Raw genomic sequence first — 26,885 nt, 5'->3', positions numbered from 1 at the left:
GCGGAAACTATCTTTCTTTGATGATATATATGAAACACGTCAAAGCGACACCATAAAAAGAATAAAAGTTTAAGTTTAAGTATAAAAGCGATCGTCAAAGTTCTAAATAATGAGTTTATCTCGAAAAAACAATACGATGTTTATACATATAAATAGATATATATCAATGTAAGCCTATAATACAATAGATGTGCACGGTTTCGTATTTTTTACATAATGATAATAATAATACGTTGCTTCCCTCCTCGGTGACTGCTTCCATTGCGAAGTAGCTATTTTGAGCCGTAGTCACTGAACAGGAAATTAAACTCTTGTACTGGTCAGTCAAAAAGGTCCGTTATTTCCAGATACTAAAAGATATCTTAAACTTTTAAGATGATATAGGTTCATATGGTAATGTCCAGATCACGATGTATTGATGTTAGTGATGTTGTTTTAAGTGCTGTTGTTGGAACTGAGGAGACGATTGTCATTGCTTTAGGCCGACCAATTTTTGCGTACATAAACTTATTTTAACGCTTTATAAGTAAGGAGAGTTAACATTCTAAGTAAAAGAATCTTTAACACGGTGGATTCTGATATTTTTCTAATATTTCAAATGCACTTTGGGGTCGAGGGCTGAACGGTATCATTTTTTGCACTGACCGACAACCATGGCACCACAGTTCGTGCTTATAATGGGTCGAATTGATGAGTCTAAATGATCCGGATAAAGCAAAACCAAGGTCAGCACGATAGCATACGTTTTCCTCGTAACAAATCTCATCGGAGGATTAACGAAAATGTGCGTATCGATTGGTGTATGTGTCACTCATTGAACTCCTACCGTACCGCCTGCTCTACGTCCTCGGCGACGTAGAGAAGAGCGAACACTCGCCGCCGCTTTGCGACTAGCGAGCGGGCTCTCGGTTGGCGCGAGGTATTTGATCGTTTTTAATTAAGATCCGGCTGGGGCTGCTGTTATAAAGGATCGATGTATTCGCCTTCTGTTGATCCGACATCGATGGAAAACGAACCGTTAGTTCCTGGATCAGGCAGGCGGTAAGTAGAAATTTGATGTGTTTACTCAATGTCCATAAATAGTTTCCGAAGTTTTGGACTATAGGTATATTCGTGAGATTTTTTTGCGTCACCGATGTTTTGAATATTCCCATTCGAACATCTTACAATAATGATTGCTCCTATCTGAACATTGTTTTTAGTCCATAGGAAGTTCTCCTTGGATATTTCTCGCCACTACATTTTAAACACGAAGAGTAATAGCAATCGACTGGAATTCAATTTTATCTACTTTTTCGGAACGTGTTAATGAATAGAAGTCATTACGAAAATACAGTTGATTCTCGCTTAACTAGGACTAACTGGGACCGGAAAAGTTGGTCCGAGGTAAATGAAGTCCGAGTTTGGGATAGAAAAATATGTTAGGAAGTCGGAAAAATGATTTCATTTTAGTCCGAGTTAGTCGAAAGTCAGAGTTTGCCATGTTCGAGTAAGGCGAAGTTTACTGTAGATGATGTATACCTTAAAAATTACTCGCTAAATTCACATTTTTTTGCGAAATATATGACAGATATTAGAAACTGGAATATCTTTTTCTCAGTACTTAATGTCAAAGCAATATCATAATCTTCTTTATTCTTGCCATGCATTCCATATCCTTGGGCATAGGAACATATGCGTTTGGCTTCATATATGCATGATATACAAGGCAATCGGCTGAAAAACACCGATATTTGTTTACTCAATACTGGGATGAAACAGCGACGGTATATGCAACTAAAAATCACGAGCTTTGAGAAAGGTATATCTGATGCGTGGGCAAATAGCTTTCTATACAAGGTTATTATGTATCTTAATTTAGATTACGTTTTTCGTTACGGTTGAAGCGCAAGATACGTGTGGGTCGCGTCTGTTTCACGTTTTTTTTCATACCGTTCAGAAAATATACCAACGGCTATCATAATATAACATTTCTATCAGGAAACAATAACAAAGGATCTCGGTGACTAGTATTGACATTTAATGTAATTATTCTATTCAACTTAAGTGTATTCATCGAACCAATATACGTACACGGACTCACGCTGGGAGCCGCTAAAGTTCTGTTCTTCGCACGTTAGCTAATAAATTTGAAACATATATGACGGGTCTGGGATGTAAAATGCAATGCCATGATGGTGTTTGATTCTTTTCGTATTGGATTTGACATAATTTTGATGCAAGATATTAAATTCACCAAAGTAAAGTAAAGTAATCTGTTTGTCACCATAAATAGGTACAAAATCAATAATAACAAATTTAAATGCAAGCAATGAAGTACACATTAAGATGACAGGAGCCGGAGGAGAGCCAGGATGTTCAGACACCCTGGCAAAACATACCATGAAAAAAAAGAAAAACAAATGAAAAAGGATTGATGAAAAAAAAGAAGATGAATTAATATCACGCAGAAGTTAACATTCAGTTGATCAAATGAAATTATTCTATAGTGTACATTAAACGTAAGAGAAGAAAGTGTAACAAAAGATTTAAATCAATATTGGTAAAAAGTTTCTCTTTTAACTAAAGTTTCACTTAAAACCATTGAATATCCAAATTCGGTATGATTATGACTATGAAAGCCGCTTGGTAAATGGAATATGACATGCGGAGTAATCTAGATGATCGTTACCTTATTCCTTATACTTTTTTATTTTGAAAGCTACAGCTGACATCCTTTACAGACATGTACAACTGGCGCCGTAAATACTTTTGAAAAGGCATCCATTGAAAAGCCCCAAGACAAATTCCAATGAGTTCAAAGTTCATTTTCAGTCGTGAACCTACTCAAAGGTGAATTAGTTCACTTATTACTAAATAAAACGTAAATTGAAACTTCGTAAGGCAAGGATAAATACAACTAGGGTAATACGTGCACTAGCTGATCACTTTCATCGAAAGGAGATCCAGTACAAAAGATGTTGATGAACAAAAGAAAACGTTAACGCGTACAAGGAATGGCCAATCGATCAAATGATGGATACAAGTCAAAGGAATTTGAAGAATCGCGACGACAGAAAAGCTCTTTAGACAAGTGATAAAACGAATGTACCACGATTGGTTTTGCGGTATATCAACGCAGTGAAATAACTTTTATCGATGTCGACGTTTCGCACAGAGTTGCGCCGTCTGTTTATTTCAAATGACGAGCAGTGCACGGGAATTTAAGTACCCATCACGAACAATTAATGACTAGATTCTTGAGTAACCGTAGAGACAAGTCATATTGAGTATAAAGCTTCCGTGCGATAAGCGTCGACGCTTCTCATATCTAGCTATGTAAATATAAGCGCTTCGAACGATCTTCCAAAGACATTTGATACGTTCATCATGTATGTATCAAAAGCTGTATGAAAACCTTCTATTTTCAATGGGTTTCATTCGGAATGAATGAACAATTCTCTATAGGCTGCTGAGATTAAAGGCTAATAGTGATTTCATAATTTCGACGAAAAATAAAGTGCATTGATGAAAAATCCATTGCGGTCTGTGCTGAATCATCATCGAAAGCGCGCGAAACTGAGAAGTTTCGTGTACATTGTGCTTAGAAACGAGTAAATTGTTGCTAACGTTTACACGTCACGGCAGTGGCAAAATTCAGGCTGCAGACACGACGATGCCTGAAGATACGTCTCCACCCATATAAATAAGCTAGTACAAATTCAATATTGACTATGTTTCTGTTGCAACCGGTTCGCGCCTATATTAAGACATAAACTGCAATGATGTTTTTTCCGTAAAGGCAACACTTAAGAGATACTCGTCCGGCTAACGTTATGTCCTTTAGTTGAGCCCATCGTTTTAACTAGCGCGAATTAATTTACGACTATGCTGCGAACACCATCGCACGGCAGCTTAAAAAGGTATGTGAAACGATAAACGTTTAGTGTATATATAGCGTATGTTTCCAGAGTCAGGAATTAGGCACCCGAGAACAAATTGACGAATGAGCGTCTACGGTTAACAAGGTGAATTATAGACATCGTTAGTTCGCTTAAAGAGGAGACGGTGACCAATCACTGCCTAATCATAGCTATTGCCAAAGCCAAGTTTGAGAACAATATCGAGGCCGAAGAGCGGTTTAAACTGCCTCTAATTCATTTCCCAATTGGCCCGATGACGTCGACAGGACATAACTCGATTGTTGTGCATAGTTGGCTGATCGAAAGCATATCCACCCAACGTACAGCTAAAAATAAGGCCGACATTTACGCATGTTAGGTGTTACGTTCGTGCGCATCACTTTTTTCTAAATGTCATCATCATGGAGAATACAAAAACGTTGTCAGAAAATTCATCATTATAGGCGTATTCTTCCAATGGCGCGTGGGTGCGTGAACTGTACCAGATGTGCCGCGAGAGTTTCGGCCGAAATCTCGTATTTGTCTGGTGTATTTGACCGGTCCATTGCCCTTGAGCAGTTCATTCACAAGTAATTCGATGTCATATCTGAATGACTTGCGCGAAGTATTGGAGTGTTATCGACTTTCTCAACTTCTTTATGTGTGTGCGTGTGCGTTGTTTGTGGAGTGAATTGACCGACGATTTGTTTTCTGTAAAAAACATGTGGATTTTCTGCATATCGTGGACTGCCACATACACCTGTATTTATTAACGCTTGAGGAGAGTAAACGAAACTGGAGGAACGTATCAATATTTTACTTGTTGTATTTACTGCAAGAATATCCAACTTGTTTATGCCTCGATCGGTTTGACAAATTACCAGTAAACTTATACCTGCCTTTTACCTGGATATTTTAGTAATTTTCAGGAAAAGCCCTGGAAATCAGGCAAAAACCATGCGGCATGTGATCTCTTGACACCAAAACTGAGACACGTAAAGGAAAATCCATTATATGTTAATACCGACTATAAAGTCATATGTCAGATGACTAACAGATTTTATTTACATCGGTTGTAACCATGACAAATGAGATATTCTGGGGACAGTGAAGATGTACAAGCGACGTGATGTCTCGGCATATAAAATATACATTCACAATAAAGACTTAGTGGGATTTGCGAAAACCATGCGCAATTAAAACGCTCGTGACATTTGAGACACGCCTTCGGGTAGGCACGAATTGTATAGTCGTCGTAAAGGTTAACAATCGTATACGACGGTTACGGACCTAATTGGGAAGATGAATCGGATGTTGTGATTGTGTTGACAACTTGAGAGTTAGCGCGAACGACGCGACCAACATGGACGACGACACATCTTACGACATACGAAGGTACGTGTCAAATCGTGTTTTCCTTCCCCCGTGTTTCGCTGTCGCCCGCAGCTACAATTATAAATCATATACATCGTAACGAACGACTTCTCGGTCACAATCTCTGTTAACATTCGCTGGTTGATATATATATATATACGCAGAGTTTTTGGAATTGGCAAAATTCATGATCCAGAATCAAAATCGCAGGGAGTAACTTCAAAGAAGTAACGGGTTTCTGTTCCCGATTTGCCTCTTTCGTTTGGGCATCATGGACTTTGAGTGCATGGTTTGGAAATGGTACCTGCGGTATCCCCCAACGGCCAAGGTCATGTCTACATAAAAATGACGACTAAGTCACACTTGTTCCAGTGCCATAGTTATTTCAAAAGCTACGGTTGCCTACGTATCAGTTACTCCTCAAGTAAAGAACATATAGGGAATGTTAGTTAGTAGTTATGAACGACTTGAATGGAATTATTCTATACCAAAAACTATACGCATGATATCTCTCTTCTTAACGGCCACGCCCATGAGGCTTAGCTGACAAATCGAAACTCTAATCGAGTGGTAATTGACACTTGCAGCGTTTATTATTTCATTCGAGTACAAATTTATAGATTTTTGCTATGCAGGTCTATAGGGAGGAGAATATTGCACGTAGGCAATTCGGTGCCTTGATATACATAGTTGTTTTCAATGATCATTGATGATCCCAAAATGTCAATTTTGAATAGATACGGTTTATACACTATATAAAGCTATTTTCCAAAAATTATAAAATCCTAAATTGAGTGTTCGATTGATTCTTGGGAGCGATTTTGCTATTCCAAGTTGCTATTCCAACGTTGTGGTGAACTGCTGAGGGTTGCATCTATTCGAAGGTGTGAATATATTCCAACACAGTAGAGAACCGCCGAGGGTTTTCGGTGCTACCAAATTAATGCATGATATGCAAGGTATGGGCCCAGTGACATTCAAAGGCATCTGGAGAATTATCATCGATTTGTTATTAGTTATACGGCGACCATTCATTTGCTTTACATAAATAGTAGTTGCCTCGGGCAATGGGCAAAAATGCTTTTCTTAATTAGAAAAAAAAATCGAAGCAAAGCTTTCTCATCATATCGCGAAAAATATGGTGGAAGTTTTTTCCCCAGAAACACCAGTTACTACTCTACTTCTTAAGACACGCACCGAAAACAGTAACGTTTTTTCAGAAGCCGATTTCTTTGATGCTTTGAGAAAATTTAGAAAATTATTTGAAATCCTCAGTGGTGCTATAGCTTGCAACATATTATGATATACTTCATTTCCAATATGGCATCTAACATATTTTCGTATAAATAACGATTTTTGGTAGCTCCTCATACCAAATCTCATACCAAAACCTCATCCTCATACCTCATACCAAACATTTATACGTCCATTTTGTTTGGGTTTATGTCGAATAACTGAACATTCTGTCTCTGCAAATATCAATATCGGGTTTGGTATTAGGAATGCGTATTCCTTTGATGAAAATCAATTGAATGTCTTTCCCTCCTGCCGTAACCCTTTTTAGTTGATTTCCAAATTCACCGCTGCATTTAGCTTTGTAGCTGCTAAAGTAGAGGAGGAAATATGCTTAAATTAACACAATAAATCTCTTTCGTCTGAATTGAGTAATTTACGATACTGGGCTACGACTGATAACGAATGGGAGTGAGGAACTAACAACATTCTGTGGCGTATATTAAATGTCGCCTATCTCGGAGCGAATAAGTGAACATTGATCTTCCATAGCCGATTGCCGCATATTTCTATTCTTTTACTTTGATGAGACGTTTGATGAGATTTTGGCAGACGTTTTGGGATTAAAACCAGATTATGTTCCTTGGCCATATAGCCGCGACCACACGAGCATTTTGGCCGGAACAACTGTTCACACAGGTGCCAAATGGGCCCCGGGTTGGGTGTGAGCGCGCTCTATAAAGGTACGGCCAAAATTTTACTTGGGCCGTGCCGATTTGGCCCGGGCCAATTACGTCTCCGTGTGATCGCGACTAACTAACAAACAATAAGTGTAGTTGCGATATATCACATCACGTTGATAATTGCAACATTTCCCCAACACTCTGAAAAACGTGGCTTATAATAGGAATTATTTGAGTTGAGAATCCTGCTTAAACAGCCCTCTCAGCGTGTCCAGCCACTTTTAATACAAGGCAACCGAGGGCTCTGGAGGGCTTAGATATTGCGCACGAACGAATAGCCCGTCCTAATAATGTTCTTTCCAACGTGAGGTGAAGAGTGTCGTGACGACGTACGTACATACGTAATCAAATTTCTACAAAAGCTAAATCCAAATCGATACTAAAACGGTTAGACAGGCGTCCATGAAGTAGAATCAACGACGTTACCTGTAAATAAATAGGTCGTTCAGCAGTGCTCCGGTCGCGCATTGATCAAATCAGTTTTACGCCATTTAATGATATTAGTTGATACTATTCCGGAGCGAAAGAAATGAAGTTTGTTCTGCAGCCTATTGGCCAATCAACGAGCAAAGCCTCTTGAATAGTACCGAGTACAGCTGGTACGAAACGTCAGTTTGAGGACAATTAATGTGTACGAACTGCTAATTTCTGTACTTGCTACGATATGACGATGATGATTTTTATTTCATCAGTTTAAACTTGCTACTTATCAGGAAGAGCATTCGTTAAAAATGTACACTACCCATTCAATGCGGTACTGTGATGACACTCATCGTGATGCGAGGGTTTTGAAAAAGGTATTTTACTATATTTCATTTTATCCAGCTCAAAAACTTAGGTTCACGTACAATCCGGGTTACAAATATCATATCACTGTATATATAACTGGGCCCAGAGAGTACAAAGATATATATAATTGCTTGACCTACGTTATAACCGACGTAGCTATAAGACAACTCGATGAAAGTAATTTGATATTTATGTATATGAATAAATAAATCGGATACTGGAGTACGTTTGAAAGATTACATGATCTAAGAAATGGGGAATCCGCGCAACGAGCTATCCCACCAGATGGCGTGACGAACAGTAGGTCTTCCGTTGTCAAAATTCATTTTCAATGAACTTTGAACTGGATTTCTAGACTCCCGAATCCATATATTATCACAGGACCTACCAAGTATATATACAATAAATTCATTCATCTACTCAGTGGTATAGTTTTCATTGATAATCGATTCTGTAGAGAGAAAAGTTCATTAGTTTAAATTGAAATGTAGAAGAAATCGAACGCAGAAGACCGAGTACCTGCTAGCGACACCTAGCGGATCCTCGCCTGCCATACGTGGAATCCTCGATTGCCACGGTAGCGGTGCGGGTACCTCATTTTCTATTTGCATTTACGAACGGTTCACGTGGAAAATATCTTAATTCTTATTTCTTAATTCTTCAATGGACAATTCAGTGCGTATCTTAAAATATGATGGCAATACGAATTGTACTGTATTCCATAAAGACAAGTTGAATTAAGATACAACGAATCAAACGAATCTTTGTGTGGTTAATGAAGAATGATGCGTATTTGGTACTTAAGACGTATTTACGTCGATGTTGTGAGTGTGCTTTCGGCCCGAGGCATGTCTGGGTTACAAGTATTAATACTAATAAGATATAATCCATAATCCTACTCGAAGTAGTGAGCGCGGTCAAATGAATAGCTACTTCAACCTTAGACAGCGTTGACGACGATGGCGACGATAGTCCAGATCCACTTTCGGCATTAATTCGACGAGTGTCGCTGATATGTTCAGGATCTGCTGGACGTCTGATCGGAGGCAGTCGGTGATAGATAACGCGCGAGTGCACAAAATTCGACCAAACGACCCGGAACGCCAATAACAGGTATGTCGATATATATAGATACGGCTGATTAGTTTCATCCATATATATTTGCATAAACATATCTGTAAATATTAGTAGTCCACGAGGTTACGGTATCGATGCCGGCAAATGAGAATTATTGATAAGTTCGGAACAGTGTAAATGCAACTAAAACTTCACTTTTTTCTCAATACAATGAAAGGTCAAGGGTGAGGTAGCCATTTGTTCTTCCGTTTGGTCCATGCAACCGTATAATCAAAGTTACCTATTTGTCAAATCAAAACATCTTTTCATTTGCCCATTTGCGATTGATAGTAGCTCCGAGACGGAAACCTTTTGAGTAAAGTTTTGATCCAAAATCGAGCGTCAAAGAATAATCTTAAACAGCATTTCACCATTAGAATTATCTGTAAATGTATTATTGCTGGAAACTGAGGCGAGGTAAGCAGCTAAATGAGGCATCAATTTTTACTGAATTTCGGAAGGAATGATACCGTCGACGGTAAGAGCTTTTCGTGTAAAGAGTATTCGTGTCTCTAATTACGACGCAATCACGGTAACAAGAGTCGCATTTTTCTCGATGGAGTGAGTCTCACGCGAACTAATTTGGTCGTCTCCTCTTTTGACACAGGATCGTCAGTCTATACTTCCCGCGTTCAGTCCCATTTTCTGCCTGTGCCATGTTTAACCGCTAATTCAATTGTCTTCGTTAATTGAATATTTCATATACTCTCAGTTAAGTAATGGTTATGACACTAGGCCTAAGAATTGGAGCTGCTAGTTGAAGACTAAACCAAATATTAATGACATTTCCCGTTCACTTAACTATTCAAAACTAGCCTGGATGTCGAACATGACAGCATTGAGACCGCCACGGTCGAGCGATGCCATCAGGTTCGAATCCCTGCCGAGGAGGATGGGTATCTATGCCATATATGGAATTGAAGAATAGAAGATCTCGTATCCATCAGAAGCGAAATGAATATCTCATTTATTGAAAAAGATCTTCCTTGAAAGTACTTGAACTAATATGAACAAACATCGAAAACCCAATCATGCTGTATTGTAGAAAGATATTAATGTTTAACACTCTTACACTGTATCTTATGAAACGATCGGGTTTACTATGCATTTGAGTGATTCTGATGCAGCCTTAAAATGTCATATGCCACCTTAGATGTTCCGTTACGATGCAGAAAACGATGGTGGCTGACTCGGGCCATAACAAAAAATGTCTTGATATGCAAATGAGGGTGCCGAAACGCCAAAACGAAAGTTTTTTGGTGCGCCAAAACGAACTTTTAAAGAAAATTCGTTTTTTCTTTTTCTGGCGTTCTGGTGCCCATGGTTGCATACTAGGAATTTTACGTCATGACCCTTATAAACCACCATAGATAACGATGACGGCATTAACTTATTTCTTTCCGCGTCGAAAGAACACTTGCCTGTTCAAGCGTAATATTGACGTATGGTTTATCTGGAATTCCTAACGATTATGATTTTTAAGTCTGTTACTCCTACCAGAGTGGTTTGGCTGCCGCTATATAGCGCACACTCTTAGCCACTGACAGAAACATCTCGAAAATGCGTTATAATGCAATTTTCTTTGAGGGTGTATTAAGACGATGTCGAACGCATTCATCCACGCTACGGCTTCTCTTTGGTTTGTTTGATGAGAAAATGTTCCACCACCGCCAATCGATTGAATAGGTCCAATATTTGAAATGGAAAGTAGTTTAAATATTTGAATTGAGTAAGAGATGAAAAGAAATCAATCTGGCGGCGCGCATGATTAAATCTAGCTTTTTCTGAGCAGCCCGCCTCGATGCTCGCGTGTGCAACTAATTTAGCGGCACAAGTTTTATAGCGCAAGATCACTCAATCTTAGCCGGGCTCCGGTGTCGAGATAATTGCTGAAATAGTCTCTAACCCATAAACCATAGTCGGCGCAAAACCGCGGTTTGTTCTGCAACGTAACCCGGAAATGGTTTACGTTGACGTTCTTACGTGGTGCGCTTTTGTATTAATTTGTGACGTAAATTCGTGTATTTGGAAGGACATTTTGCCTATCATAAAATTAATTAGTTTTTTGTATCAGTAATTTTATTCTGTACGTTCAATTGAATAAATTCAATTGTTAAAATTTTTTGTTTAATTTCATGTAGTTGTTTTGTTGGTGACGTTAGTTTCACTTATAACGGAATATATATAACTATAATGATACTATCCAAAGACATGCGTGCAGATTAGAATCGTTTTTCGGTTTTATGTTACATCTCTTGATAGTTCAGTTGATACTTGTTTGTTTGTTATCTGCATACAAGTGGAATACTGATTGACAAGGGGCTGCGAGCTATTTTCGATATAGGTTTCGTCTTGTGATAGTCAGCTAGCCATGAGATTTATTCAAAGATGAGTAAAAAACGGATAAAAAATGCCCCCGGCCAAACGCGTTATGTATCAACAACCGCACGGTTCAAATCAACAGTTGAGAGTTTGGCACGCCGTAAGTTACTGGAATAACAAGTCAACGAAATATTATCACAAGTGAAGTAGAAGGCAAATATCACAGACAGCAGCGATATGGCAATTCAGTTGACAGACTCTCCCTAGCGACTAACGCTTCTTCAATATTAATAGCGTATTTTGTCTGCCGTACGAAAACGAAAACAAACTAATAATTGGAATGCTATCAGATACTGGCAGGAAACAGTAAAAATCTAGACGAACTAACAAAAAACCTTGTATGCCTTTTTGACTCGCATGGGAGTTCATCAATGTCTGGGTGTAAATGGTCGCTGAAAACTAATAGGCCATTTCTCTAGGATTACAATATGGCATATGGGATAAGCGTAGCGATCCATTTAATAAATAGAAGATCTCTGCCGGAAAAGCTCGTATCTTTTAACGTCTCATCGCTCGAACTATATAATGGACAATTGATGACGAAGGCTCGCAATCGTAAGCCATCCATAATCCCGGCACGACAAAGGTAGCTGCCGGTTGGTTCCCGCATTTATCAGTTCATCTGTCTGCGTGTGTCACTTGTCTCGTTATTCAAATAACTGAAATCAATGTTAAATGACATCCAGAATAGTGCTTCAATTTACTCGGATGGGGGAAATTTTCTATCTCGTCAAAGCGAGACGACGCTTAATCGACTACTATTGGCAGACCACATGACAAGACAGAATATCTTCGCATGAGACGTATTTGTTGAGGGGAAAATACCATATAGCTGTATAGCGGTTTTCTCCACAAATCGAACGACACTATTAACGGGTCGAACGTCTCTATTGGAAAATAATGCGAACATTCAGTCGGTCGAAAAAAGTGGATGAAATCCCTGCCGCTGAAGAATTGATATTTCCATTTTGATTTACGGTATGTCGATATATCGAAATTGACGACTAATGTCTTATTTCCGGAAGAAAAACTTCGCTTCAATGGAAGCGAAAATTAAACCCGCTGTGAAAAATTAGCACGTAGTCGATATAGAACATGTTGATTGAGAACTGCCTCCCACAGATCAAACGCAGAAACCCTCGATGCTTGCTAGTATCATTGAAAGTTTATCCTTTGATGAAATCCCGACTTAATCTCTTTCGTTTTTTTTCTTTACTTTTCATTAATCGTTAACAGCATGGCCTCGAGGTCGAGTGCTGCCACTGTGGAGCGACGAAAGAAACCGTTCCGCAGGGCCCATTCCCAACGCAGCCGACCCGGTGCGTCATCGAAGAGAATCTCCGACGGGACGGAGTACATGGACATTGAACTTCAAGCTATCTATGCGGCAGAAGTAGAAAATGGTGGGTATAGTTTTTCTATGGTGGCTGATTATGGCTATAATTCAAAATTCCTGATATGTTCTTAACGAAAATCAGGAATGTTACGTTATGGTCCGAATTTACTGCCATATAGTTTTATTGGAAAAACGCATATTTTCCATTCATTTTATGAAACAAAATAACCAAAAACCAAATGATATCCTCCAATATCTACATTAGTTCATTGATATCAAATGTTTTTCACTCTTTTTAAATTTCGGTTTATCAGGATTAGGTGTTTACAATAGGGGGTATTCCGTTAACGAAGATGACGACGAACGCGGACCAATCGACATATCGGAGTTCATCGATGACGTATCAGGCCTCCGCGACGATCAAGGTTTTCAAACTCAGGTAAGAGTTTACATATACATGTACTAGCACAGACATATGCTTTTAGATAGTAAATATCATAGAAATGAAGAAATATATATGGATCATTAGGCCATGGACGTACGTATATAAACTAGATTTACACGTCCATGATTAGGCGAACCATTGTAGCCATCAATTGCGTCAGATACTATTGATAGATCTGCAGTAATTTTTTAACGAAGTCAGAATCGGGTTATTTGATTGATTTCCTGTTTAAAACAGGATATTAAGGAACCGAATGCAATTCAAGTGTTTTCATTACTCATTGTCCGTAAGCTGAAATGTTTCGGGGCAAATCTGAGTGATCGTGGATATTAACTGGTCCTCGCTTCCCGTTCAAAGTAATGTTCTCTTCTTCCATATTAGAATATAAAATGGCATCAAAATACGCCTGACTTCGTCTCCTATCTCTGCGTATTTGCTACGCGACATCTTTTCGATTAGATTTTCTTGATCCACTAGAATTAGTCTGCAATGTTGCTTTGCGGTAATTTTCGTATCCACAACAAGACCATTTCCATTAATATCACCTTTGACGTTTCCGCTTCGGTTTCGCTTATACCCGATTATTTGCTGACTTGGTTGCCTGAGCAATATCATTTTACGGTTAGGAAATCAATTTTCCATCGGTGGTTATGTATGTCTATTCTCGTCGCTAAGGAAATCTGATTCCCAGAAACGTTAGCCGATTTTTACAAATTGTTATCTAAAGCCGTGTATCATGGATTTTAATAATAGCGTTCCCCGTTTTTACGATGCGTGACGTCATTCTTGCTCGGTGTCTGTTTCACGCTGTGTCGCTAAATAAAGTAACATCAATAATTCACGATCACTCATCATCGATAAGTCTATGTAGTGTACAAAATAATCTTTCATAGAAACTGCAAACCATTTGTCGTAATTACGTATTTCCAATATCTTCAACCATATTCAGCCACGTCTGAAATACAGTTGAAAGACGGTTTTCTTTTCTAAGAAAAACTCGTGACGGAGATCTTCTGAAAATTTTTATATCGACACCTGTGCGCTTTCTTCTATCGCTGATTTCGTGATGTTTATGTGTCGCAGATCGCGCGGAAGATGAGAGTTTATCTGATCGGCAAGCAAGAGGCGGAAATTGAAGTTCTTCTTGATCGTTTGGTAGAAGCACAAGGCGGCTTAGATAAAGCGCTACTCTCCGTCGTGTCAACGGTCTACACGGAAATAAAGGTATCCACAGCCTTTCGCGAAACGGCTTATCGGAAAAGTATATTTTTTATTCGTAATCAATTCTGATTACGGTGACACAGTGTTTACATATAAATATATAATTGTGAAAACCCAAACCCACTCTAAATAACACCGAAGCTCAAATCTGATTTATTTTACAAATCTACATATTCGTCGTCGACTATCTATTTCAGGTGGAAACATTCGTCCGAATCTTACTGTTTCGCGGGGCCAATCCAACATCAACTGACGATCAGAAACAGACTCCATTACACTACGCAGTCAGACGCGGTTTGATCGGAGTTTGTACCCGTTTACTGGAATACGACGCCCATCCACTGGCAAAAGATCAAGACTCGGCGTCACCTTTTAAGATTGCCCTCACAAAGAAATCGGATGAAATTGCGGCTTCGCTTTTGCAATATATTCCGGCAGCCACGTACGTAAGCTTTTAGTGAGTAATAATATCAAATGCGAGGGGCCGCAAATGAATTTATAAAGCAATATAAAGCAGACGTTGATGGCAATGATAGCGGGTGGTGATGTTCGAGCGATCGTTCATTACAGGAAGACAGCCACCATCGACCATGTATTCGGTTACTGATGGATATTGGCCGTGAAAATCTGTGATTAAATCCGCTTAGGGTTTTTGCTTTCTGGTCACGTGTAAAATGCGATGTCTTAACTAATCAGACACACTAACACACCTACATTGCTAACTACCTGATTAGTTTTCTCGTATACATAAGTGAAAATACAAATTTCAAAGAACCAATGTTACCACGGTTTATATATACTCAATATCCCTAGGTTCAAGTTAAGTGTCGTCTATAAAAACCGGCCCAAGAGATTCAAGTTAATACGTGGCCATAAAACCAGCCAAAGGTTTAACGTTTCTACGTCTGGCTTGGTGTACAATGTTTACGAACCATTGGAATCGTCTATTTTTCTATCGGAGTTTTTCCGATGCCATTAGTAATTGATCGTTTTTCTTTGCGCATCGGCAGGCTGGCAGACTAAATGTCCATTTCCAACATTACCGAGCACTTGGGTACAAAACATCGAAACTCTATGCGGCCGGAATACTAAAATACAACGAATAGCTCCCAGATGCGATCAAATGCCAAATCTGAGCTTCGCCAGGACGGTTTATTGCCAACGGCGATATATATTTTACGCGGTTTGCCCCCATCATTTTTCCAGGGTCCGACAGATCTATGCGAGCACCGAAACGCAGACGGCTGAATTCAGTTTCCACCACCTTATACACACTGGCATGCAGGTAATATCATATTCAATCTGTATAGCCGACGAGCTTCGGATTTCGTTGAATTAATCACCAGCCGTTAGAGACGCAACTTGTGCGGATTCGAATGTTGATTAACAATTTAAAACAGCGAATGTTATTCCCACGAGTTTCTTGCGGGCTTTTTCTAATATTCAGATACAGTTTCAATAAATATTTCAGCCATAATCCACTCCACGCGTTGTGTATGGGTTTTTTCTTTCATCCAATGTTTTCTAGAAAACGGCGCTCGGCGTTTTGGACTGTATGCTAGAACTATGTAGCAGATGTACCGAAAACTACCGCGTGTACTATCAAGTTTTGGAGGGCGATGAAAAAGGCCGCGGTCCCGATCACCCGGACTTCAATCGATCGTCAAAGTCCGCTCTACAACTCATCGCTCAGTTTGGCAATAACGTGAGGCATGAACGAGATCACATGGCATTGTCGCAACTGATCGAATCACTGAATGTCCTCAGATTAACAATCTATGTGATCTCGTGAAAAATAAAAAAGATTATAGACTCTTGGGAGGTGACAGCTGCAGTCCGTGTCTTTCATAGTGGCCCGAAATAATTCTACCCTCAAGAAAAATACGCCCCCCGAAGCAGAAACGACAAAAAAAGGACTACGTAGTAATTCTATCGATCGAACTAGCTGATCTTCTTATTTCTTTTCCAGGAGATCGGTTATCATAACGTAGTGCGACTTCTCGTTCGCCGTAAATGGAGAAAATTCGCCAAATGGCGATTTCAGTAAGTTTCAGATCATTAGTCATATGGACCGAGTTCCACAGTCGTGACTTGGAGTTAACTCTGAGTTAAAGTTAATTCATTTTCAAAACTTAACTCAGAACTATGGAACTGGACCATGGATGTTTCCATCACTCAATCGCTCGCGTTTGAACGTAATAGTACCAACACTATTAAGTTCTCATAGGCTTTTTAATCTAGTAAAGTCTTTCGCAACTTATCATCTTTTACAGATTCAATGCTATTGTCTTCCTCATATCGCTATTTGCCTTGACCTATACGGCTGTCGTATCGACGATGACCAACGATCCGACGGTCTACGATACACCACTTCAAATCTCTCGTGCAGCTTTCGAAGCCATCGGATTTTGCCAGGTGGCGTACTCGCTTCTGCTGGAATTGGTGCAGATGTGCAGGTGACAATCTAATAATAAATTAATTAATATACGACATAGAAATTGCAAATAGTAATTCACGATGAAATCAACCCAGCAAGCACATTAAAAATATCTGCATCGATGATATTCGTAATCTCGCTTGTTTCCATTTTTAGGCATCGTATTGAGTATTTCAAAGACCGATTCAACTGGCATGATCTCATTTCCATTGGGCTCTTGCTATCTGTGATACCGTTACGATATACACCTTACAAATACGCCCAATGGCCCGTATTTTCAGCTGGGTACTTGGCATGGACGTTCAGAATATTCAAATACGCACCGGTTTTCAGGTAAAAAATCTAACGAGGAAGGTGGAGATGGGGAGATCATTGATGGAAAGATGGTTGGCGTATAGGTTTAATGTCGTGATGTTCCTTCGACCGAATTTCTGAATGTTTACGTAGTAAGAATAGAAAGACACTCTATATCGAGTTCTTGACTCAAAATAGCCCCAAATATTTTTGTTCTGCATCTTAAGAATTACAGATGAAGGGTGTTCTCACCAGAAGAAAGCGCTTGACTATCTTCTTTAAGATGAAACATTTTATCGACTTTCTTAATACGCATTTAAGTTAAGACAATAATATGCGATGTAGCTAATATTCTCGCTCTCGCGCCTCCTGTGTCCACACGCGATGTATTCCTTTCATTTTATTTTCTAGACAAACGGGTGCGTATGCTCAGACTTTGTGGAGGGTGTTTGCCCAGGATTTCCCTCAGTTTACCATCTTGTTTGCCGTTATACTGCTGGCATTTAGCGGTTCGTTTTTGTTAGCATTGCGCGGTGAAGATATGTTGGGCAAACACGAAGAGACTCGGTAAGTATCGACGACAGTGTCACACGTTATTTTCCATCGTATGACTTTTCCAAAATGAGAGAGAAAAGCAAATATATACTTCTGTTTGTACATTCCATTAATTAGTCTATATGTCTGGTAATTCTGTAACTAAATTCTGCGGACGCTTGCTAACATATTTGTGAGTGAATGGTATCTAATGTATGCCATAGACCCCTTTTTGCACAAATACTGCCAATCTGCTGCTCTTCTTTTTCGAAGGAATTTCTGGCATATTCTGTTTACGGGGGTGCGAACTCTGGTCGAAGGAGAGCCGATAGTTACGTACACCGGCGCACAGACTCAGTACGGGTAAGGACGTCACGTACTATGTACAAGAAAAATGCAATTATTACGGGGAATGACCCTTGAGTGAGGATATACGGGAACCTTGTGGAGCAAAATATTGATCATAGAAATGTGCAAAAGTTTCTTACATTATTTTTGGGATGGAGCCATCGAAAACACGGCCTTTATTTTTTCAGAGCAATGGGATCCGTCTTAATGGTGCTATTTCTAATCACGTGCAGTATAATACTTCTCAACATCCTCATTGCTCAACTCAGCGACACTTACCAAACTGTGCAGAACGACGCCTTGAGATCTCTCGAGTTGAACAGAGCTTGGATCGTCGCCAGGGTCGAGATAAACAGCGTCTGTACGGGAAAGGTGAGCATTATCCATTTAGCAGTTGACTGTTAATACTGAATAGTATTATCCGCAACTTACAACAACAAAAACGGTGAATTCGAATGAACTGGCATGCGTGAATAAAAATGCTTTGACTTACTGGACAGGGGCCCGTTTCGAAGACACGCTTTATAAGATTTAATTATCAGTTGGTCATACACATATTGGTAATACACTTATTAAATTTCAAATCGTTTTGTGAGATAGGCCCAGGTTTTTCTCAGATCAAGAAAGATCAAGATTTCCCGACACCGTATTCAGAAATTTCATAATTTGTTTAATCACGTGAAAAGTTATCATCATTAAGTTACGATATTGACCTCATGGGTCCGTTGAAGATTTTGAGTTTTCCTATTTTTTTCCTTGCGCAGGGATATCGAACTCGATATTACAAAGACATAGAAGAAATTCCCAATCTACAAAGAGCTCTCGACTGGGATAAAGAGCCAGTTACTCCCTATTCGAAGGTCATCGACCAAATGGCGGCCCAAATGACCATCCAAGAACAGAATATGGTGACGATCAAGAATAGGATGGCTCGACAAGAGAAATTGCTTGTCAAAATACAGTGAGTATCTAAGCCATTTTTCCCATTTGTGACAGAAGTTTGTCGCACACTGTTTATGCCGTAATCATCTCATTGCTTTTAGTAACGTCTTACAAGATTTCATTGACATGAAGAAGGGTAAACCAGTAATAAGCGACAACCACCACGAAATGACGATGGAATACCGGCCGCTCATCAGCAGACAGACGAGCTGGCAAACGAACGGATTCGGAAGTGGAATCGGTTCAAGACAGGATAGCTTTAACAGTTTGAATGGACTACTCGATAACGATGGGAACGTTGGAAGCAGTAATAGCAGCAATTCTAGTAGTCACGAAAGCGCGCTTGACCACAACGGTTCGGCGCCGAGTACCAGCGCCCCCAGGTATCCCGTAAGTCCGGGCATACTGAGAAAAAATGGGAATGGCAGGGCACATTCGAAAAACGGCAACGGTCGCACGAATGGTCATCACCATGGGAATGGATTCGGAAATATGGCCAATATCACGCCTGTAGTTGAAGTGGTAGAAGAGGAAACGACAGCTAGTGGTTCGGAATCGCAACCCGCCACGCCACAAACCGCCCCGAGAAATCACCAAGAAGAATGCGAACAGCTTGTTCCTGGAGATGCACAAGTTATGGTGACTGTTGAGGAGGAAGAGGACGTGGCTAAAGAAGAACAAGTCATCGAACCCGAACAAGCGACCGAAGAAGTAGCTTCGGATAATGCAGTCGATGGGGGAGATTGCGAGAGTGGAGAGGGAAAGTTTGGGGATAATGAAGGTAACGCGAATGAGGATAATAACGACGATGACGTGCATTCGTCATCTGCCGATTCGGCAGACGTACACGTTTACATAGGCGACGAACAGCCGTTGATTCAAGATGATTCCCCAGAAGAATACCCCGAAGAGGAGGCAAGCCAACCAGCGTCGAATATCCAGGAAAACGAACCCGAATTAATATCGTAGGATATATGAAAATATATCGTAGGATTTGGAGATCTGATAGGGAAGAATTATATTCAAACATACGCGATTTAGTGTGCACTGTTTCGTCGCTTCAGCAAATGAATGTTTACACTCCATCACATTTATCTCTGTATGTTTAATTCATAAACAAACCACACATAAATTAACACAGACAAAAACCAACTACGGCCTTAATATATGTCGGTATCAAAAAGACAAAATGTTATTTTAACGACTAATATCATATCTTTATTGAAATATATAATAGATTCATTCTACTGTATATATGATTTATTCACTAACGAAGACACTGGCAAAATAAACAAAGGTTCGCACACGCCCAGATCAAGTGCAACAGACTTGACATAACTTACTTTCTTGATATAGAGCAATCTTAGATGTACATATATTCTATACAAGACGTCTTCGAGAAGACTTGACTTGTATTTGTGTTCGACATTTTCATCGCTTTCAGCGTAAGAATCATATGTAGCAAAATAGACATGTTTCCAGTTCCTTATGACGTACCTTTGAAAGGCGCGGCTGTAATACATTGCCATTTGATGCAATCGAGTTATAACCCCTTTCAGTAGAATATATATGTCACAACCAAAGATACGTCATTATTTGCAAAATGTGTAATAGCTTTGGTTGCGTATTATAGCTGTATTAAGTATGTAAATACCCTCGATTTGGGAGTAACAAGATAAAACGTAATGGCTAGTAATGGCCGCATAAATCGAAACATTAGGTGTATTTGAAAATAGCGTCAAACTAAAAAAGTCGCAGGTTGTGATTGTCAACGTTGTGACTGCTGTCAATATTGAATCAATGTATATCAGGTTAATTAGAGTGCTGAATTGTGTTTGTACGAGTGCAGCTTGTGGTTTATAAACGACGAATTACTTGAGGTGAAAATGCGATGTTGTGAAGCTTTTTGCTATGTCGTGCGTGTTATCATATCTATCTTCAGAGAGAACCTGCAAAAAAACCTTTCCATTCATTCCGTGAAACTTTTAACTGTAAAACGTAGACGACAATCGTAAAATAAACGTATTAATGTTATTAAAACGTACGTCTTGATGATATTTCGTTCTAAAGTAGAGAGTGTTTATGGCGATATTTTTTCTCACCCCACATATCGCGGCAAAGGTTACTCTAATAGCAGACATCGGTCTCGATTGCTCTACTATATGTGCAAATACGGGATAATTTACTCGTACAAACTATCAATCAAGGGTGAACATATTTATTTACTAACGAAAACATCGTGATGAGAAGATGGTATTTAGTATAGTCGTTACGTCTAAATACTCGTTGGCACCAGTCGGTTTCGGAGATGACGGCTCTTTTTTTGCGCGCTGTCAAGTTAGAGGCTCGTTCGTGTGAAGTTAGTGAAGGAATTTGATCCCCGCCGTAAAATCAAGAATCCAAACGATAACCTTTGCGTCGCGTGCACCGAGACTGCTTCGGGCTAGAATGTCGCCTCTGAATTAATGAACTCAAAAAGATTCGGCTTCGAAAGAAAGTACTGCAATGCGTCGTACATATTGCATTAATTCGCTCCAATCGCTCTAGGGACATACCTAAGTGTTTTACGATGCACAGGAGAAGCAAATCACTGCATTCTTTATCGTGTTGAGTCGCGGACGCGCTTTCAAACAGCGAAGTTTACAGTACTCGGCAATATAAACATTGACTGATAATCGGTCAACAAATCGATTTATTTATTGAGAGGTATATATTTTGTTTGATTTAAATTCGTGCGACAGATGTCTCAAAGTTCAAGCAAACATAAACAGTTCACCCTTTCGTTTTAAAACCGCGAGTGGAGTGGAGAATATACGTTGGAGTCGAGTGCAGGCTCTCGACCTACCTTGTGAATATTTCCTCCTTCTTCCTCATCGTTCAGGACGTTGGCATTGTCGCTCGTGGTTTTAAGCATTCTCTATAAATACGGACTCTGTGCCACTTTACTACAAATCGTCGTTGCTCGATACTTAAACGCCGAGAGTTCAGACTGGTATATGCAATTTCGTCGTTTATTGATGTCAACAATTTCCGAGTATAGTAATTGCTAATAGAAAGAGCGTATATGGACGTAAAAATCACGACCGAAAGAGAGAGACAGGGAGAAAACCTGGTCAACGTAACAGAACAATCCGACCAGGGCTGCGAGTCGCCAGTGGCGATGCGTCATGTAAATAAGGTGAAAGGCACTGTGACTCATTTGTAATGAGATAAGATACGGTTTACCATAAAACGATTAAGTGTGTGCGGACAATAATGGGAAACGGAGTAGGGTTATTAGGAGCTGCTGTAAAAGGTCAGAAAACGAAAAAGGTCTTGAACGAGGGCAGTGGCAGCAAAAATGGAATAACGCAAAACGGTATAGGTAACCATAACATACACGGAGTTGATCACCCGGCGAAATTCATTAATTCGACCAACTGTAGAGATATACTCGCCAAGTACGATACTATATTGATGGACTGCGACGGTGTGCTATGGCATATGGACCAAATAACGCCTATTCCAGGTATCAGAAACACCATGCAAATTCTCGTTAAGCTCGACAAGGAATTGATATTCCTGTCGAACAATAGTTTACGTTCGAGGGCTTCATTCCAACAGCGTATCAAAGATGAAATCGGCATAGATGTGCCCAAGAAAAATATATTTTGCATTCCGTATTTGATAGCAGTTTATCTGAAGGAAATCGAACCGATTCAGGGAAAAGTCTATCTTATAGGCCGGCGAGAAATGTCCGACGAACTAGCGGAGCTTGGGATTCCACATGTTGGAGTGGGAGCCGATTCGGATTGCATACCGTTCGAGCCGCAAGACCTATTCAAGCAGGAGCTATTACCCGACATAGGATCGGTAGTGGTTGGATTCGATTCGCATTTTTCGTACAACAAGTTGTTCAAAGCTGCTAGTTATCTTTCGAAACCGAATTGTTCTTTCATCGGCACCAGCGACAATCCCAGCGTTATGATCGCGAACCGTTTGAAAGCGCCGGTCGATGGTGCTCTTGTAGCCGCCGTTTCGAAAGCGTCCGGCCGTTCGCCGCTTTTTCTCGGCAAACCGAGCGAACACTGTTTCGACTGCATTAAAAGGGTTCACCCGAATATAAGAAAATCCAAAACTTTAGTTATCGGCGACTGCCTTTCGACCGATATCTTGTTTGCTAAGAAATGCGGTTTAGATTCGCTAATGGTACTGACCGGCCAGTCAACATTAGACGAAATCGACAAACACAAACGGCACTCTCTTAGTTACTGTTTGCCGAACTATGTAGCTCAGTCGTTAGCTGATTTAGGTAGATATCTGTAAATTGGATTTCTAGTATTCGTGTATTTAGGGTAATGTGTACCAACATTGAACAAACCCCTATGTGGGATAAACATTGCGAGTGCTGCAGCGGAAATGAGTTTTTGCGTACTACGGTGCAAAAATCACGTGAATAGGTACATATATATTTCCTCAGGTATTGAAATTAATGATTACTTCACTGTTAAATGATTTCTTGTTTCAACTAAATCATTGTGGAAATGTGACGTTTGCCTTAACAACGCTGAGATACATAGCACCGGTACGTTTCCGTAAATTCCGCGGCTAGCTTGCGACCTGACAAAAAGAAACTGATTTTAGTTGAAAATCTCGGTAGTGAAATACACATATATCTTATCAGAGACATTATCTTGTTCTAAATTCATACCGGGCGTGATATGCTGTACATCGAGTCTATGTTAGTACAAATGAAAATAAGACCACTAAAGCGGTAGAGTTTTACAGAGGATTGTTGGAACATTCAATGACTCAGTCTCTAATTCATGGCTCAGCAGTGTCCGATCATCAAATTTATACGGTCCCAACGCGAACGATGCTGTAAGAATCCAATACATCAACATCGAAGTTTAACCCTTATTTTTCTTTGATCTAATTTTGTTTGCTACATTGACACGAACTATACGCATCTACACGTCAACTATACGCATCGACTTCAAAGCCCACCTTCACTACCGGTATTACATTTTCAGAATATCGTATATCGTTGAAATAACGAAAAACATGTAAATGAATAAAGGTTGTTATTTCCGGAAACCGCACTGTGGTTCGATTCGAATCTAGCGAAATAAAAACTATTCCTAGAAATCGTGGGTAATCGGAAATAACCGTGGATTCGAAGCATACTTTCACTATGAATGTCAAGTACCTCTCATGCATCTACACATTTCGCATTTCCTTTCTACTTAAGTGATTTTTCGTACTACGGGACAAAATAAAGAATATATTGTCCCATAGACGTTTCGTACCTCCAAATGTCTCGACGTACTCGCTTCGAATTTTCAATTACAGTTGACCTTGCGCAAGTCGGATCTTTTGAAACTTAAAAAAAGTCCTCGTCGGATTTCCAGCCTTTTTTTTCGAAAACTACGACTTGGAAATTAATTTCTGTAAACGGAATTGAATCAACATCTAGAATAAATGATTAAAAAACACTGGAATACTTCCGGTTCATTTTTCTATTCTGACACAGTACTTACCACGACCAGAATCCGACTTTGGGATATAAATTTCTTTGATATAAAAAGATTATCCGACTTTGGCCGATACGACTTACGCATGGTTTACTGTAGTTGACATTAGTTGACATTTTTACATATAGAAAACCGAAAATAAAGCGTGAAAATACTAATGAATCCCATACGTTTCGTAGACTTTATAGAATACATGAATATGTTGCACGCATGAAAGTATCGTATGGAACATTTTGGCTTGTAATACATGTAATTCTAGAGTACGGCGGCTTCCGAACTGAATATGATGTATTAGATTATCTCACGAAAAAAATTTCTCTCATACGTTTCTGATCTAGGGTTTCCTAAAAAAAGATCAAATGATACAATCAACCATGCATAGTCACAGCACCGTTGGCTCACGTTTTTCTAGCTGCACGATCTTTGTTCTGGCGTAAAACGTAAGTTAGGAGTCAAATTATCTTTACTAAATTATACTGCGCTCTCCATTTTTAGACGTGTATTCAAAATCTAATTTCACAGTACGTACGTATCCACTCCTGTAGAGACAACAGCGGTGCATCAAATTGCGTTCGGAGATCTCGATGTAACGACATAAAATCACATGTAGTGCAACGAATGGCAAGATTTACAACAACAATCGTGAACAATGTAACTGAGCTCTGCGAGCGAGATCGGCAGTTCTATCGGAAACAGTTTCACTATTTGTTTCTAATCGGCCCGACAGGTTTGGCGGGGGTTTTGTTGAACGTAACGTGCGCGATAGTATTACGTCGATTGTACGAAAAAGATCGATCGTCCGCATTTTACACGCTGTTCATCCTATCACTATCCGATATAGGCGTGTGTATGTCCACATTCATGTACCACGATGGAGTTATACTCGTCAAAATCGTCTATTACAAACCGCAAATTGTATTCAACGCATATTTCGACGACGGCTCGTTTACTATGTACGTCATCGGTAACAACTGCCTTCAACTGTTTTGGAGATGGAGAAATCTGTTGACTTTGATGGTATCATTCGATCGCTTCATTCACATATTAGCGCCACTATGGTCGCGAAAGTATTGGCAAATAAAACATTGCATAATCTTTGCTTCAGCAGTCTTCGTAGTATTTTCTATCTTCCACGTGTTTTACGCTACTCTATGTTTTACCTGGGTACCCGTCACCGATCCATGCTACGAAGGAAAGACGCTTCAGAGGAAGGTACGAATTTTCAAAGGCAACAACTTGCGTTTTGTGGTCGACATGGTGCATCTTTACATTCCGACGATTGGAATAAGTGTGTTTACTGTTGTTTTACTACACAGACTGGCAACGTATTCACGAAACCAACGAGATAGAAATGATAGAATCAAAACTGTTACCGGTAAAAAGTCCATCGACATTCAGAACACACTTATGATAGTAGTTGTGGCGGCCATTTTCATAGGTTGCAGTATAGCCTATCTGAGTGTCGTTACATTACAGCGGTTCCCCGAATTACTTCCTGTCAGTAAACACTCAGACCCCTTGGAATGGGCTCGAATATGGACGAATTTATATCTATCAAACGAATACTCGAACGCAATAAACTCGGCTTTGAATCCAGTGTTTTATTTCATGATAAATAAAAGCTTTCGACGAGAAACGGCTAGGCTATTTCTTTCTTTTTTCTATTTCTCATTTTTATGAATATAATTTTTCAAGTTTCACTTAATCACTTAATAAGAAAGATATGCTCACTAATGGCTTGAAAAAAGTAATTAGAGATATTCCTAGATCATAGTGGATCATTACTTTGATTATAAACAGCATGTGTATGTGGGATTAATGTTTGGGATTAAAACATTTATTTTCGGAAGTAAATTTTTGGATGCGTCGATTTCACCTGGATTTCCCATTTGATTGAGATTGCTTAAGAGAGTGACCCTGTGAGTAACCACTAAATGTTGTATTTGATTTGATTATTTGGTGTCCATCAGATATGTATTCCCAATATTATGTATTAGCCATGGCGTCTTAAGTAAATGATAATGTGAAACAAAATGATTATTCGACATGCGACAAACGCTCATAAAATACTATCTGTCACCGTATGACACACATCAGACCTCGGTAGCTGTCTTTCTCAAAGGGACAAATCCTTTCATATAGATCATATGTTATAAGGTCTTTTGTTTAGTGATCAGGCCCGTAGCGTGACTGATTCTATGGGCTGTTCGTTTACGTTAAGATCCGGACCTTTTTGAAACGGCGCTTGAAGGTATAAATAAGTCGCATTATGATGGCGAATAGTCGATTGAAACTTT

At 39.6% G+C, this 26,885-nt stretch overlaps 2 protein-coding genes across 2 annotated transcripts; both read left to right on the top strand.

The window, feature by feature from the left end:
• The first annotated feature begins 997 nt into the window (after window positions 1–997).
• LOC141903117 (uncharacterized) lies at window positions 998–19,098 on the top strand. The gene is made up of 14 exons (XM_074791089.1): window positions 998–1,041; window positions 12,755–12,921; window positions 13,169–13,293; window positions 14,383–14,523; window positions 14,718–14,962; window positions 15,727–15,805; window positions 16,049–16,225; window positions 16,490–16,563; window positions 16,794–16,976; window positions 17,114–17,290; window positions 17,663–17,818; window positions 18,059–18,148; window positions 18,322–18,505; window positions 18,898–19,098. The coding sequence occupies exons 1-14, from the start codon at window positions 1,004–1,006 to the stop codon at window positions 19,096–19,098; spliced, it is 2,037 nt and encodes a 678-aa protein (XP_074647190.1). The 5' UTR covers window positions 998–1,003.
• Window positions 19,099–21,846: 2,748 nt separating this feature from the next.
• On the top strand, window positions 21,847–25,558 carry LOC141915164 (glycerol-3-phosphate phosphatase-like). Its single transcript, XM_074806586.1, has 2 exons — window positions 21,847–25,028; window positions 25,111–25,558. The coding sequence occupies exon 1, from the start codon at window positions 22,331–22,333 to the stop codon at window positions 23,378–23,380; it is 1,050 nt and encodes a 349-aa protein (XP_074662687.1). The 5' UTR covers window positions 21,847–22,330; the 3' UTR covers window positions 23,381–25,028; window positions 25,111–25,558.
• The last annotated feature ends 1,327 nt before the right edge of the window (window positions 25,559–26,885 follow it).

This window comes from Tubulanus polymorphus, chromosome 1 (assembly GCF_964204645.1).
Source record: "Tubulanus polymorphus chromosome 1, tnTubPoly1.2, whole genome shotgun sequence".
Lineage (NCBI taxonomy): Eukaryota > Metazoa > Nemertea > Palaeonemertea > Tubulaniformes > Tubulanidae > Tubulanus > Tubulanus polymorphus.
Note: the sequence above shows the minus strand (reverse complement) of the source record. Positions and strands in the feature narration are given on the sequence as shown.